Genomic DNA, 15031 nt, shown 5'->3' on the forward strand with positions numbered 1-15031 from the left:
CAGTTGTGCCTTAAATGTGTACATGGCTCGGTAAACTAGCGTATTGACAGCTTGCTGGAACAGTGTATACCGCGGCCGGTATACCGGCATTTTCAACTCTTTGCGGCCTAGTAAAGTGTAAGTGGCATCGTGGAGCGGGGGAAGCCTCGGCTTGGAAATGGCTTGCAAGCGCTCTAGCCTCCAATGCAGCTCGGGAGAAGACCCTTGAAACCTTACCTACTCGTCGACAACACAGGCACCTTGAAAAAGCCTAAGAGGTTTGTTTAAAATTCTAAAAGAAAGGGTTCTCAGCATATGGGCTTCATATGTCTCGTTAAGACATCGTAGGACTCGGATTCTGGTGAATTATATCTATGTGCAGTATGAGGTACATAGCTGGATGGTAATGGAAATATTAAAGAAAAGTATAATATATTGCATTACTAAGAAACAATAGCTACTTAAGACGAGTAAGACACATAAGAATATTTAAAAGGAAAGAGATAGACTCCAAGCTTGACAAAATTAAGAACCGCCCAGGCTGCAGCCACTAAAGTGCCCACGAGTATTAACAGCGTAGCAAGCGCCTTACGGTCAGCAGTCCAAAATACCATTTTCTTAGCCTTAGCAAGACTCCTGCCCTTGCCCTGCTGCTTGGACCCGTCGGAGTTGGGCAGGTACTTGAAGTTGAAGGCAGAGCGGTAATCCAGACCGAGTTCCGGATTGTTGATATAGTCCCTAACATTCCGACGAAACGCCGCAATCTGGGCGCGGTCAAGAGCGGGGATGTCGCGACAGGTATAGTAGACAATCATGAATAGCACACATTGCCCGGCTGCCAGCACCGTGTAGTACCTACTAGGCCGCCCGATGCCCAGAGCATCAGCGAGGGGGTCGCCGTTAAGCCAGCGCGCAGTGGCCTCGAGATACGGCTTACTGGCGTAGCTAGGCGCCGTGTCACTCATGGCGACGATGATGTTCTGAGCGTGTGTCTGCGACCTGGTCGACGGGTTGTACTCGTATAGGTACAGTGACTCCATGATAGCACGCGCCTTGGCTGGCGAGGAGAAGAAGTCAGTCGGTGTGCCCATGTAGTAAGCGATGAGACGCCACAGGGCCACATAGTCGATCATCTCCTGCTCGCGCATATGGATACCCTGTCGCGGGAGTGACTGCCAGATGATGGTGGCGCAGTTCACAGCAATAGTGCCGATCGAGTCAAGGTCGTTGATAGGGATGCCGAGCTTTTCGACAGAAAAGTAAGAAGGGCGCTTGGCCGCGAGCTGGAGGATGCGATGTCGTACTGTGCCGTGTAGAAAACGCACCTTCATGCAGCTGGCAAAGCCGCGGCCGCCGAACTTGAGACTGTCGACATTCTCGGTCACGTCGACGAAGTAGATTGTTGTTTCGAGCATACGGCGGAACACAGTGTCTACGTTGAATCCGCCCGTGCGACCTAATACCTCAGCCACTCGAGCACCGGCGGTACCTCCGACGAGGGACTGGTATGTCAGGCCAGTAAACGCAGCACCGCCGTAGCGATAGAGGACGTCTTGGCCGCGTGCGATCTGGTCCCAGTCGACCCATTCGGGCGTGGTGTTGACCTCGTCCCAGAGCTGCTCAAGCTTCGGATGCTCTACGTGATGCTCAAGGAACAGCTCGTATAGATCTCTCCATTTCGGGGTCTTATTATCAGGCTTCGCTCCGTCAGGAGATGTATGATTGGAGTCTTGTTTGTCTTGTTGACTCTTGCGTTCAGGCGGATACATTTCATTGAGGAGCACCGCACACTCCTCGCCTAGTTTGTCACAGGAGTGCTTTAGATGGTCGTACTGCTCTGGGGTCTGGTGGTCTTTGGTCCATTTGAATCGATATCCCCAGGCCTCTCGCATATCGCCCTCGGAATTGGTGGCTTTAGACGGCGTCATGGTTGATGATAGCAAGGCGGTTGCTGATTCAGATGTCAAAAATTACCCTCAACGGTCGATGCAGAACAGAATACTGGGTAACTGCGAGGGGCTACTGGCCTGATATCTACAGCCTCGGTCCCGTTGAGAAACCCGACTGCTCTGCGAGTCGTGTTGCAGTAGTAATAGCCAGGCCACGAATGGACGTCCCAAAACAGCAGACAAGACGATCTGATGTGTGCAACAGTTGGCATCGAAAGTGTTGTGGCTCATGCCTAGCTTGACAGGCGCAGCTTCGGGCTATTACAGGGCTCCGAGGAGTGGATGACAATAGCCTCACCCGGCTAATTACATGCAAGCTCTTGTTCCTTCCCGTCGACTAGTGGGCAGTTTACTAATCCCTCACAGCCTTGAGAGGCGATCACCAAGCCGAGCTAGCGTAGTTGTCCATGTCAGATTGTCGGAGTCAAGGCTCCCCAGTCTCTGACGCGGACAATCTGACTCGAGCCGCGGGTTTCTCGGTAGTTTCCTGGGTTTATCCCTGAAGTAGAAATGGCTGGCTACCAAGAGTGCGGGGCCCCGCATTCAAACTACAAAGAGCGTTTTAGGGGTTGACTTCTCATGGAGTCAGACTAGCCGTCTTGAGCTGGGCTTCTGGGGTCCCCGCGTTTTGACACCTTGGCACACAATACGGCGTCCATGTTTAACATTCGTGTACGGAAAACAACGTATTTAAATGCTGCTTATAAGGTCTAGCTTCAAGCTGCGAAAATAGGTGATAAATGAGAACATGATATTTTGCTCAGCGTTTATAATACATTACTCTTATCCTATGTGCCCCAGCCTTTCCGCACCATATTCTCTCCAGTGTGCATGAACACAGCCATGACCAAGTCCCAAGAAGACGATCAGTATACTCCCTCCTCGGAGCAGGTAGAGAAGGCGGAACACGGCGGTATTCTAGCCGTCGACGTCAACTACAACGCCCATGCTGTCAAGGGGGACGATTCCGATGGAGTTGTTGATTGGACCTGGCGCCATGCCATTGCCTCCATCTCTCTCGCCGGGCTATACGTAGGTATGTCACCTCCCCACTCCCCTGACCTCATCACCATGCTCATTTTATAGGCGCCCAGGTTCCGCTTTACTTTGTAGGTGGCTCCCTCACCTACATAGTCAAAGACATCGGATCCTCCGAAAAGTCCTCATGGCTACCCATCGCCAACACGCTGACCATCGCCGTCGTGGCGCCCTTTGTCGGATATCTCCAAGATCTCTTCGGTCGACGCTACATTTCGCTCGCTGGCGGCGTGACCATTCTTATCGGTGTCATTCTCGTTGGCACAACGCATACCTTTGGTCAGGCGGTTGTTGGTATGGCCTTTGCCGGTGCTGGAGCTGCTGTCGGTGAACTCACCGCTCTTGCTGGGTTTGTGGTCTCCTCTCTTCCCTAAGATAACTGCTGACTTCTTTGCGTACCGGTAGCATTGCGGAACTCGTCCCTGTGAAGAAACGCGGGTTTTACCTCGCACTGGTGACTTTCTTCGTGATTCCATTTGTTCCGTACGTCATGTACGGTCAGATTTTGAGCAAGTATCATACATGGAGATGGGGCATGTGGATCTCACTGTAGGTCTCTGCGATGGCATCTGGTACGAACATGGGCTGATAAGAACACAGGATATACAACGGCATCTGCCTTGCCGTGGTGGCTCTCACATATTTTCCCCAATCCCATAAGAGAGCCGGAGAACTATCCAAGATGGAGATTCTCAAGTCTATCGATTACGTCGGGGCCTTTTTGTCTATTGTCGGCCTGACTCTCTTGTAAGCATCTCCCAATTCACTTCCTCTAAGACTGATCTAACACCGTCAAACAGCCTGGTTGCCCTTCAGGCCGGCGGGTACTCTCATCCTTGGTCCTCAGCCTACGTTCTATGCCTTCTTCTGATCGGCATCTTTATGATCATCGCATTCTGCATCTGGGAGGCCAAGTTCGCAAAGTGTCCAATGGTCCCAGGTGACTTATTCAAAGGACAACCTGTCGTCGCAGTAGCCTTCCTGGTGGCCTTTGTAGGCGGCTTGAACTTTTACTCGTCCATCAACTTCTACCCGCTCGAGGCACTGACTGTGTTTGATCCGGCTCCTGTTCAGGTTGGCCTCAAGGGCTTGGCATCTGGTCTCGGTATCACCATTGGCGCCACGGTCATCAATGGGGCGCTGTCGTGGTTTAAAGGAAATGCTAGAGAGCTGCTCCTTTTCTCATGTGTTATGATGACTGCCTTTGGAGGAGCCTTGGCTGCGGTGACACCTGACACTCCTGCTTTGATCTATATCTTTGGCGTCTTTTCTGGCATTGGAGTCGGCGGTGTCCTCGTTCCAGCGGCAACCGTTGCAATTACGGTTGCGTAAGTCAGACTGACTCCCATCCAGACCCCATTTGCTAACTGCCTTGCTCTCATTCAGACCAGACGAACTCATCGCCACGTGTGTCGCCCTCTCACTATCCATTCGTGTCGTAGGTGGCTCCATCGGTTACAGCATCTACTATAACATCTTTTACCACAAGCTCAAATCCAAGCTTCCCTACGTCGTTGCCGACTATGCTATCAAAGCAGGGCTTCCTCTCACCTCTGCCACGCAGTTTGTCACTGCCTACATTCTTGAGCCTTCTGCTCTAGCTTCTGTCCCTGGCGTCACTCCTGAGATACTGAAGGCTGCAGCTATTGGCAGCCGCTGGGGATACGCATACGCCCTGAAATATGTGTGGTTGACTAGCATTGCTTTTGGAGTCTGTGCCATTGTCGCATGCGCCTTTATCGGGAACACCAAGAAGTACATGACTAACCGTATTGCCGCTCGTATTGCTCACTGAACGGGGCTTTGCTAGTTATGTATTCTGGTTTGCGGGCTTGACTTCGCTCAGTGTAACTCGATACATATATATATTCTCCTTCTGCCTCACTGAGGCGTCATAAGCTTCAAGTATCAATTAATCTACAATCTCGTTCATCATCTATGCTTGCAACATGAACCTCAAACCTTATAGACAACTGTCAAGTATATAACATATATATAAAGTAAAATAAATCATTATTAACACTGGATCATGTTTGTAGCCACCATGCATGTGAAGGTATTCAGAATAGTCTAAGGGATCGATTTGAGGGAGGCCTTAGTGTGGAGTAATAAACACCAAGGCTCGGATTACTCCCACTTACTAAAACTACTCATTCCTATATATTACTTTTGACTAAATTAATGCCAAACGTAATTAACTTAATAGTCTGATAGTAGGGTAGTTTGGTAAAAGTGGATTTTATTCTTTTATTCTTTTTTTTATCTTTTTCTATTTACTTTTTCTCCTCCTTTACCCCCCAAGCTATCCCCCCGACTCTTTCCACCAGAAGAAACAATATCGAACTCAGATTATGAAGCAACCTTGAACTGCTCCCACAAGGCAGAGCCCGAGGCTGCATAATCACCAACAGTTCCGTCAATAGAGCCAATCCACCTGCTGTAGAGTTCAATGTCGATCTGGGTCTTCTTCACAGTGAGAAGAGCATCCAACTCGGTCCCGTCGTCCAGAGTCATATTCAGCGTCATCTGAGTCGGATTGGTCGAGCCCAGAGTTGGTGGATATGGCGTTCCGACAGGTCGGACTCGAAGGCCAGTGGTGCATGTATTTCCTACAACCTTTCCGTCCTTCAAAACGTAGCCGCCGACCTTCTCCACGTTGTTCTTATCGAGCATGTCGAAGAAGACAATGTTGTAGTCGCCAAAGGTAGCATGGCCCCAGTACCAACCGTTCAGCGAGGCCAGGAAGGGAGCGTCACCCCAATTCTGAGTAGAAGACAGGAGTCAGTTTATCGATATCGATATCAGAATGGTTGCTGGGGATGGGCAGTTTTGAACATACCTTATCGTGATAACCATTACCGGTAAACTTAATGTTTTGCCCATTGATGTTCACGTCAACATCGGCGTCGGCGGCAGGCATGACATTGACCCAGCCGACGTTGGGGAGAACCTTCATGTTCTGGCCAGCTTCAAGGGGACCGCACACATAGTGACCAGGGCCGCGCTAGTTGCACTACATCAGCTATTTCCATCTTTCAACAGGCTAGTGAAGGGGAATACTTACAGACTTCAATGTAAAGGTGCCCTCTACGGATGGGTTCAACAATGTCTTCTTGAAGGTGACCTTGTAGGTACTCAGATCTGGCGCTCCTTCGAACTTGGCACCGGATCCGGTCCAATCACCCGTAGCTCCATCGCCATCAAGTTTGATCGTGACGGAGGTAGAAGCAATGGGAAACGAAAAGCCGTCGCCGCCATTGTTGTAAAAGACATAGACGTTCAGTGGGTCGATTGCATTCAACAAGTCGAAGCTAAATCCGACAAAGGAAGAGGTGAAGAAAATGACGGTCAGAGCGTGTTCGCCATCATCAGAGACGGCGTCAAAGTACCACCAGTCGAAAGTAGTCGAGTTGATGGGGTTGACACGAGGACCATCGGCACCAGATGCGCAAGAGGTGAACAGCACGTCGCTGGGGCCGGGGGAGAGAATGGGAGAATAGGTAGTGACTTGCTTAGGGCATTGGGCGTAGCAGCCTACGACCAAGGTCAGAAGTGGCAATAGTGCCTTCAAAAAAGAGAACTTCATTGTAGGCCGGGTTGGTCTGCAACAAATATGATAAGATTATAGAGTAGAGAGTAGATATGAGTATTCTGGATTGTGTATCAGCGAGTTCACGTCATTGATAAGAGTCTGAGACCTTCTTCTTGTACAAAAAGACAACAGGTGAGTGATCAGATAATCCATTGTCGAAGGTTTACCAGGGATCCCGGCTCTAGACTCTTTTGGGAATCAGTTGCGAACAGAGGTACTTTGCTTCCAAAAACCTCGTCTAGTCTTGTCAGACTATCTGACACGGACATTCCAGTTCGTTTAAAGCTCGGGGACCTTTGCGGGGAAGTTTACGATGAAGAGGAGATGATGTCAAAGCGTTGGCCATGTCAGGCTAAGGCAGGGGAGACGAAAACAAGAGCTAATCCAGTTAGCGATAAGCGGTCTGATAACGACCTCGGTAGTTGCAGTATTTATGGTTTATACGAAGGATTGACAGTTGACAATCTGATCGAAAGTGACCAATAGGGCTTTAGGAAATTGAACGGGTTTAACTCTAGAGCCCGAGTACCGAGAACTCATGAGGGGTATCCCGAGCTGTCAAGCTGCCCGCCGTTGGAAGAGGCTAGATCATCCCTTGGAGGCAATGTAACAGTAAGCTAACGATGCAATTACGTTTCTGTTTCAAAGGCAATTGTTTGAGAATTATCACTGTGCCCGAAAGGTGCTGGATCAAAGCTCATGTTTCGGGATTATGTTCTATTCATCCCCATATTGCGGAGTCTGAACTTTAACCTTGTAGGCGGAACTTACGGAACAACTACGGAGACTGAGGATGATGTTACATCTAAAGGGCATTGAATAATGCAAGACTGGTATATTTGTCGACTCTTTATCCAGAATATGAATAGGAACCTGAAAATATATTCTCCCACGTGCCAAAAACCCAGCGCTCATACTCGCGTATCTCCTTCTCCGCCATCTTCACACCATCCACTCTCTTTCTCTTCCGTGATCTCAAATCACTGTGTTTTGTAGGCTGATTGATATTGTAGTAAGAATATTTATTTGGCTGCGCTTCTTTGCCGGTATCACTGAGTATGAAGCGCTCAAAATCAGTCATGTTGAAGTTGCAAGTTATCGAAGGACTTGAGAATGCCGATTCGGAAGTTTGTTCTGGCCGGTTTGTCTTTGGTTGGGAGGAATATTGATCAAGTTGGCTGTCGAATGTTTTTGACTGCGAATCTCTCTTTCGGCGGCGCGATGAGTTGTGAGAACCATGGCCTGTTTTGTCTGGCATTGAGAAGTAGATAAATCTTGGTGTGAAGACGTCCTGCGTTTCTTCTTCTGGTAACTCCCGTTCTGGCGCGTTCCAGAACGGGGTGTGAACAACAGCGACCGTTCGCGGTAAAGCTGGCATGGTCTAACAGGTGATGAAATTCAGGTAGAAATGGATGGGTACACAAGGCTCAGCAAGAAGGTAGCTTGTCAATTAATTATTGAAGTATGAGATGGTAATTGCTTGTATAAAACAGACTAAGTACCTAGCCAAGAGGTCACATTCTGAACACAAAGCGGGGTCCATACAGGGTAACTCTCGTCTCGGCCCGAGATGGACACACCGTCGTTCACCGAGTCAATTTAGCGAGTCAGCACCTCCTCATTCTCTACGAGCTAACGTACGTGATGTGACTGCCCCCAATCACATTGCTAGCACCTCAATATTCGGTTAGTGATTGGTGACCGTCCTCTTCTCTCATTCCTGATGTCGAACCTCTGTTAACCTTTCAAGAACCTGCCTATGTCCGGTTCAGTCCCATATTATCCATGCTAGTATCACGGCTACCTCTTTGTCCTTTTGAATCCGGTGGTATAAGCCCGCGCCACGAATAAACGTGTATCTCGGCTAGTACGAATTTCTTATGAGAGCAACAATGATTATTTAATTATCGAAAGTGGTCACTTCGAACTCTATATTCTTCAATATTGATGTGAAAGTCACTGAGCAGAATAACAGCGGAGAAGTTGACCATAAGTGTAAACATGGTCCGCATTCTTGTCCCGGTAAAAAGCCATAAGCTTTACTTATTAATCATTCATAAGGCCTTATTCTTGCTATGCTTCCTTCTTGGCGTAATCTGCTACATTTCGATGTATCGGAATCCTTCGATTCTGTTGATCGAGAGGCCGGCGGAACCGGTGGGGTACTAACCAAATCTGGACTGATAACTTGATGGCGGGGCCGTTCCGACAATATCATGCTATGGAATACTGAAGAACAAGTCAACTCACTTGATCTGTGTTCAATACCGGATGTATGTGGATTTTGCTAGACATCTTTGGCTATAATTCTTGTCAAGACAAATATTTAAGTTTGTTGATCTTCTGGAGCTTTGTATTCTCTACACCTTTATCAGCTCCACTAAGAGCCAGTGTATCCTTGCAACCCAGCTTCCAAGACCCATTGTTGCTCAATGGCCCCTCTTAGAGTAATCATTATTGGCGGCGGCCTCGCAGGTGCTTGTCTAGCAAACGGCCTCATCAACAAGTCCGATGGTCAAATCGACGTGACCGTCTTCGAACGCGACGAAGCTGGCTCAGAACGAGGAGGCTACCAAATCCGTCTTGGAGCGCACGCACTCATTGGCTTCAAAGCCTGTCTGACCGAAGAACAATACAAAAACCTCCTCCCATGTTTTGGCAAGTCTGGAGGCGTCGTGTCATCTGCCCCCTGCATCTTTAGTCCTTCTGACTTGAAGGTCTTGATCGACTTGAGTAAAGCTCCAGTTTATGAGAAGAGCGCTCCGATTGCACGAACGAGACTTCGGAACTTTCTCCAGCAGCCATTGCAGGAGAGGGACACCATAAAGTTTGGTAGGAAGTATGTTAGGTATGAAGTACTTCGAGGAAAGGAAGCTGGCCAGAGCAGCATCAGGGTTCACTTCAGCGACGATACGTATCACGACTGCGATGTCCTCATATCTGCAGAGGGAAGCGGAAGTCGAATAAACAAGCAGATTGGACTGAACAACATCATCACCGAGGTGACGCCTGGACATGGTGGCTACCTGGGCAAATGTCATCTACCCTGGTCTGTACTACAAACATTACCGCGACAACTTTTAGAGAAGGGCACGATATATACCGGTAACTCCAAAGCCATGGTGTTTGCCGCTTTATATCTACCAGAAGCCTTGTCGTCTTCCAAAAACGAGCACATGGATATCCTGAGACCCAAAGGCTATGACGAGGATGAAGCTTCCTTGTTCCTCGGAATGGCATGGACAACAGGTCCTGAAGCAGCAGAGCTACCTCAAGTCAAAGACAAGAAGGGGCTAATGAAGAAGAAGCTCACAGAGGCTAGCTTCCATCCTGACTTTCACAAGCTTGTCGATGCTGTCGATGATGAGGCTATCATGACCACGCCTTGGCGATACGCAAAGAACAACACCCCTGTTAATTGGAGACAACAACTTCTGTCCAAGAGCGAGAATAACTCAAATCCAAGCATTGCGAATCCGCGTGTTTGGCTTATCGGGGATTCTATCCACCCGATGCTACCGTCTAGAGGAATGGGAGCTAACAATGCGATCCACGATACAGCTGATGCACTTGGTCCACTACTCGAACTTGCGAAGTTGAAAAACGTAGATGGAGATGTGACTGATGAGAAGGTGAGTGAGCAGTTGGCGGTGTATGAGAAGGCTATGATGCCGAGAGCTTTGGAATGGGTTAAGAAGAGCAGTAACCAACAGGTATGTGTTACTTTACTTGTTGTACGTGACCAAGGGAGCTGACGAGACTACAGTTGCCTGACCTGGATAGTCTGACTGGGCGTGGGATAATTATTGGTCTGCAAGTGATGCTGTTTGTAGTTAGTGGCTTCATGAACTGTCTTAGGATGTTTGGCTGGGAGCCGAAGGACGATGCTCCTGAGCTTCACTGATGCATATGTATATGATAGATTAGTAGGAGTTACGTTCTCTCTTCTTCTCTTTATTTCTCAATACTCTCAAAACATGCGATACCGGTCTGTCTTGAGTCCTGGCAATGCATGTGACTTACACTCTAGAGGAGGAGATTCGCAGTGATGCTATATGATAATGAAGACGACTCTTCTTTAAGCTGTCCGCTATCTGCATAATTAAGCCTTGAATCCTTGCACAGGCCAACGCCGAGTCACTGTAGGCATTGGTAATTATATGTGACAAGAGGCTATGACAGTCTGAGCTACTGTTATTAGTATGCGCTCGACTAGGCGAGACTATCAAAGTATACAAACAGCAGGATTATGTAAGGCATACCGTATAGTTGACTATAGGTTTCTATTACTAGCAGATAGAAGATACATAGCTTAAAACTACAGGTCATGCAGCATCTGATGCAGAACTCTAGACCTTCTTCCACTTCAGACCAGCCTGGAGATACCGTGCAGCTCCATATGCAAACACTGAAGCAATCATTGTACAGCCACAAAACAGCTGCAAGCCCATGAAGCTATTCCCACTACCGCTCTTATCCGAGATCAACGCACCACCAAGCGGACTACCCGTCAAAGCCCCGAATGCATTTACAAGCGACGCTAGGCCAATGCGTGTTCCAATCTCTTCAATCGGGCTGATCTGTCCAACACAGCCAGGAAAGATAGACACGTAGCCACCTGAGCCGTAGCCAAAGGCAACAGCATATGCCATGATAGCTCCCGTGCTCTGACTTCCCGGAATCCACAGGACTAGGGTCAAGATACCAGTGAATGCAGTAATTATCAACATGCAGTTGAACTGGCCGATGATATCTGCTAGTGCACCAGCTGTCAAGCGACCGATGAGACTGATGCCGTTGATGAGGGGTAGAAGATATGGGACAAGATCTGGCGAAACGCCGCTCGCCTTTGCTTGGATGATGATATAGTTCAGAGGCAGAAACATTCCCCAGAAGAAGAGAAAGCCACCAAGCATTGTCAACAACATTACTGGCTCCTTGAAACATCTCTGATAGTCCGACAATGAGAAAGGACGAGGTTTCGGGGGAGTACGCGACTTGATCAACACGCACGAAATCGCCATGAATGCCAAGAACATGAATCCAACAGCCCTCAAAGTCCAGCCGAAGCCTATACTATTGAATAGGCGAGATAGCATGACGGGCAGCACTATACCACCGGCTGAAGATCCAGAGTTGACTATGCCAAAGACCGTTCCCCGCTTCTTTCTGAACCATGATGTTGTCGATGTGAGGGAGGCGGTGAAGACGGCGCCTGAGCCCATTGAACTGAGTAGAGCTTGGGAGAGGAGTATCTGGTAGTACTGCGTGGATAAAGAGAGCATCATTATGCCAAAGACGTATACTGGTGCGCCGATGAGGAGAAGATATCGAGGGCCGTATGAATCGTAGACACGACCCCACTATGAGCCGCGTTGTTAGCTTCAGTTTCTAAACTGTCGATGTGATTGAAGAGGCGACCTACAACTGCTGAACCACCGACTTGGAAGAAGACCTGCAAACTCGTGATCCAACTAATGGCGCTGGGGCTATAGTCTGCCAAAGGACTGGCCTGGTAGTACTCAAGAAACACGCCGACGCAGGTTACGAGGCCAAAGGTGCAGAAGAGACCGAACCAGCCTCCAACTACGACGAGCCATGCGTCCCTGCCTCCCTCGGGATACTCAGCCTCCGTGACGGGAGATACTGGTTGAGACTCTGGCAGTGTCTCGACCCGGGGACTCTTTTCGGATACCTCGAGGTCCATGCCTGGTCTGACAGAGCTTGAAAGGGAACTCTCAGTTTGGGCCATGACGATTTACCGCTCCAGTCAGCTTTTTCAGAGTGTATTGAGGTATACTTGCAATGATGTCGAAGCAATACTTGTAAACTGGGAGTTTGTGCTGAGGTAGTCATAGAGAACCGGAATCACGGAGTCTGCACCCGTACCGAGCCGATAGAAGGCAGATTACCAAGCAACACTGTAGTTTTGACAGCAACTAGACACGAGGGGAATTGACGCTCGAGATTAGTCGCCGGCGGAGGCACATCGGCCTAGCAGAGTCCCCCACGGTGTTTAGCCTGTAGCCGACGGGGCCGCGCGGGGGATGGTGTTGCAGATTCCGTTCAAACTTAGTCTGAGAGGGGAAGAGTGGTCAGCTAAACCGCTTTGATTCCTTCGCCATTCAGGGCCCCATGCTGCTAGCAGAGGATAGGACGTCGGGCTAACTCGGACAAAATCAATTAAACTCTTGTTAACTCTCGAAATAAATAGGTTTTCTCTAATGAATCACGCCCCTAGCCACAAGCCGAATGAAAAGAAAGAAGCACATGTGGCTAACAACTAAACCAGTACACTTCGTTAAAGTAACAGCGCCATTACCACTATCACGACCATCGCACTCCAGCCCATGATCTGATGTCTGTATGCTTCAGACGAAGAAACCGTCGATGGAACAGATGAAGCCTCACCAGGTCCCAAAGAACTAAGACTATGTGTTGACTCGGATGTCCCAATCTCTTTAGTGACTTCAACCTCGGTAGCGAACGTCGTGGACATGGCTGGGTGATCTCCATGAACAGGCACTGGTTGAGAAGGGCGAGAGGGAGTGTTGGGTTGAGGCGCTGGCCCAACGCCTGTTTCTCTTGCGAGGCCGCCTGAAGAAACTTGCTGGCCCTCGGGAAGAGGCGAGGGTTTGGAAGGCTTCTGTGCATCACCGGATTGGGATGCTGGGACACCTGGTTGGTTCTTGTTGTTATCCCCTGGCGAAGTTTGGACTGCTACAGACGATCCCTCGTTCTCACCACCTGGTCTATCAGTATTTTGCTGGCCTTGTGTCGGCATGAGGCTTGCTGTCTTCTTGTTTTGTGCCTCATCTGCTGGTCCCTGGGCGGCGGCCTTAGTACCTAAGGGTCCGTTCTGATAATCCGGTCCCTTGCCGCTCTTTTGGCCTTGTGCTGGTTGGAGGTTGGCTGGCTGTTTGTTCTGCGCCCTGCCTCCTGATGCCTGAGTCGCGGCTTCAATACCTGAGGGCCCATTCTCGTAACCCAGTCCCTCGCCGTTCTGCTGGCCCTGGGTCGGTTGAGGTGGGGAGCTGACATCTCCTTCACTACCAGTGTAAATCTGATGACCTTGGATCCGATCAGGGTATCCGTTGTTTCCAGCCTCACCGTCGATCCAGCCGGAAGATTTGTAGTTCACAGCGCCGCTCTCACAAGCAGCAACTGGAACCACCATGGTAACAACATCCTGCCCCTGATAACCACAGGCGTCGCAAGGCGAGATAATGGTGGTCATATCTACTGGTGGATATTCTTGATGATCACAGCTGCAGGGAGTGTATTCCAGAGTTACCGGTATACAAGTAGTGATAAGAACTGCTGGCTGACTTGGGTTGATAGTGACATATGTGACAGTGGTTACTGTTGTTGCAATGACAATCTCTATGTAGGTAATACCCTTGGTGACGTGAATCGTTCGGATAGGGACGGGTGTGATTGGAGATGGAGTGCCAGAGATTGATCTCGACTCCGAAGGAGTCGTGGACATAGTCGTTTTTTGAGAGGCTACTGAGTAAGAGGAGACTGATTGCTTGGCGCTTGTCTGAGCAATTGACACGGATGTTGATGACAACGCCCTTGTTCCTGAAGCCTGCGAAGCCCTTGAAGAGGAGGAGGAAGAGGAGGAGGAGGAAGAGGAGGGAGATGAGGAAGAGGAGGAAAAGGAGGAAGAGGAGGAAGAGGAGGAAGAGGAAGAAGAAGAAGAGACTGATTGGCGGTAGACTGTCAAGAGGCGATTAGACGGAATGGCACGACGTCTGCCTGCACCGCCAGTCGTGCCTCCACAGAACAGACCGGGATTACCAGGACATGGAAGTCTACAGCGAGCGCCCTCAACAACTTCCGATCCGGCAAGGGAATCAGCCTTATAACAAGTCCTAGGAAGGGTTAGCTTGAGTACCCTTAACTGTCAAAACACTCACTGTTCATAAACACCAATATAAATGCTTCCAGCAGCCAACCTAACACAGATCTCTGTTGTCATATCGGCCTGGGTTGCTACCTCTGTAAAGGTTGGAAATCCCTCGTCGGACTGCAGACAGGCGATAAACTCATAACCGTCAAGAACTTGGATATTTATTGGGCTTGCAGAAGGAGTTGATGAAGTCGTCGATGTAGTCAAGGTTGGCGAAGTTGAAGATTCCAATGACGGAACGCTTGTGACGGTCGAGGTCTGTTGTTGGGTGGATAGTATTGTAGACTCCGTCTCGGTTGTAGTTTGACTGGAGCTGCTTGAACTTGCTACCGGTGCTGCAGAGGTAGAAGAGACGGTTGTCTCACTGGTAGACGTCTCGGAGCTTGGGTTCTCGGTGCTGGTAGATGTCATGATGGCGGAGGTCTCAGTACTCGAGGTTGCAGTGGGAGTGAGAACAGAAGAAAGGAGAGAAGATCCCGCAGAGGTTGATGTTGCAGGCGGCAGAGTAGACTCTGATACAGTGTTTGATGTAGAGAGAGACGTGGACAGAAACGTAGA

The 15031-nt window shown here is 49.3% G+C and overlaps 7 protein-coding genes across 7 annotated transcripts; 3 read left to right on the plus strand and 4 right to left on the minus strand.

The window, feature by feature from the left end:
• Positions 1-440: 440 nt before the first annotated feature.
• J7337_009070 (uncharacterized protein) lies at positions 441-1907 on the minus strand (the record flags this gene model as incomplete). The annotated part of the gene is made up of 1 exon (XM_044826671.1): positions 441-1907. One exon carries the CDS (start codon positions 1905-1907, stop codon positions 441-443), a length of 1467 nt encoding a protein of 488 aa, XP_044679588.1.
• An 864-nt stretch (positions 1908-2771) lies between these two features.
• Positions 2772-3340, plus strand: J7337_009071 (uncharacterized protein; the record flags this gene model as incomplete). Its single annotated transcript, XM_044826672.1, has 2 exons — positions 2772-2964; positions 3015-3340. The coding sequence occupies 2 exons, from the start codon at positions 2772-2774 to the stop codon at positions 3338-3340; spliced, it is 519 nt and encodes a 172-aa protein (XP_044679589.1).
• A 308-nt stretch (positions 3341-3648) lies between these two features.
• J7337_009072 (uncharacterized protein) lies at positions 3649-4761 on the plus strand (the record flags this gene model as incomplete). The annotated part of the gene is made up of 3 exons (XM_044826673.1): positions 3649-3713; positions 3767-4294; positions 4353-4761. 3 exons carry the CDS (start codon positions 3649-3651, stop codon positions 4759-4761), a joined length of 1002 nt encoding a protein of 333 aa, XP_044679590.1.
• Positions 4762-5315: 554 nt separating this feature from the next.
• On the minus strand, positions 5316-6552 carry J7337_009073 (uncharacterized protein; the record flags this gene model as incomplete). The annotated part of the gene is made up of 3 exons (XM_044826674.1): positions 5316-5729; positions 5806-5970; positions 6031-6552. The coding sequence occupies 3 exons, from the start codon at positions 6550-6552 to the stop codon at positions 5316-5318; spliced, it is 1101 nt and encodes a 366-aa protein (XP_044679591.1).
• Positions 6553-8990: 2438 nt separating this feature from the next.
• On the plus strand, positions 8991-10462 carry J7337_009074 (uncharacterized protein; the record flags this gene model as incomplete). The annotated part of the gene is made up of 2 exons (XM_044826675.1): positions 8991-10271; positions 10325-10462. 2 exons carry the CDS (start codon positions 8991-8993, stop codon positions 10460-10462), a joined length of 1419 nt encoding a protein of 472 aa, XP_044679592.1.
• A 445-nt stretch (positions 10463-10907) lies between these two features.
• On the minus strand, positions 10908-12310 carry J7337_009075 (uncharacterized protein; the record flags this gene model as incomplete). The annotated part of the gene is made up of 2 exons (XM_044826676.1): positions 10908-11921; positions 11984-12310. The coding sequence occupies 2 exons, from the start codon at positions 12308-12310 to the stop codon at positions 10908-10910; spliced, it is 1341 nt and encodes a 446-aa protein (XP_044679593.1).
• Positions 12311-12859: 549 nt separating this feature from the next.
• Positions 12860-14047, minus strand: J7337_009076 (uncharacterized protein; the record flags this gene model as incomplete). Its single annotated transcript, XM_044826677.1, has 2 exons — positions 12860-13797; positions 13888-14047. The coding sequence occupies 2 exons, from the start codon at positions 14045-14047 to the stop codon at positions 12860-12862; spliced, it is 1098 nt and encodes a 365-aa protein (XP_044679594.1).
• Positions 14048-15031: the final 984 nt, after the last annotated feature.

Source organism: Fusarium musae, chromosome 6 (genome assembly GCF_019915245.1).
Source record: "Fusarium musae strain F31 chromosome 6, whole genome shotgun sequence".
NCBI lineage: Eukaryota > Fungi > Ascomycota > Sordariomycetes > Hypocreales > Nectriaceae > Fusarium > Fusarium musae.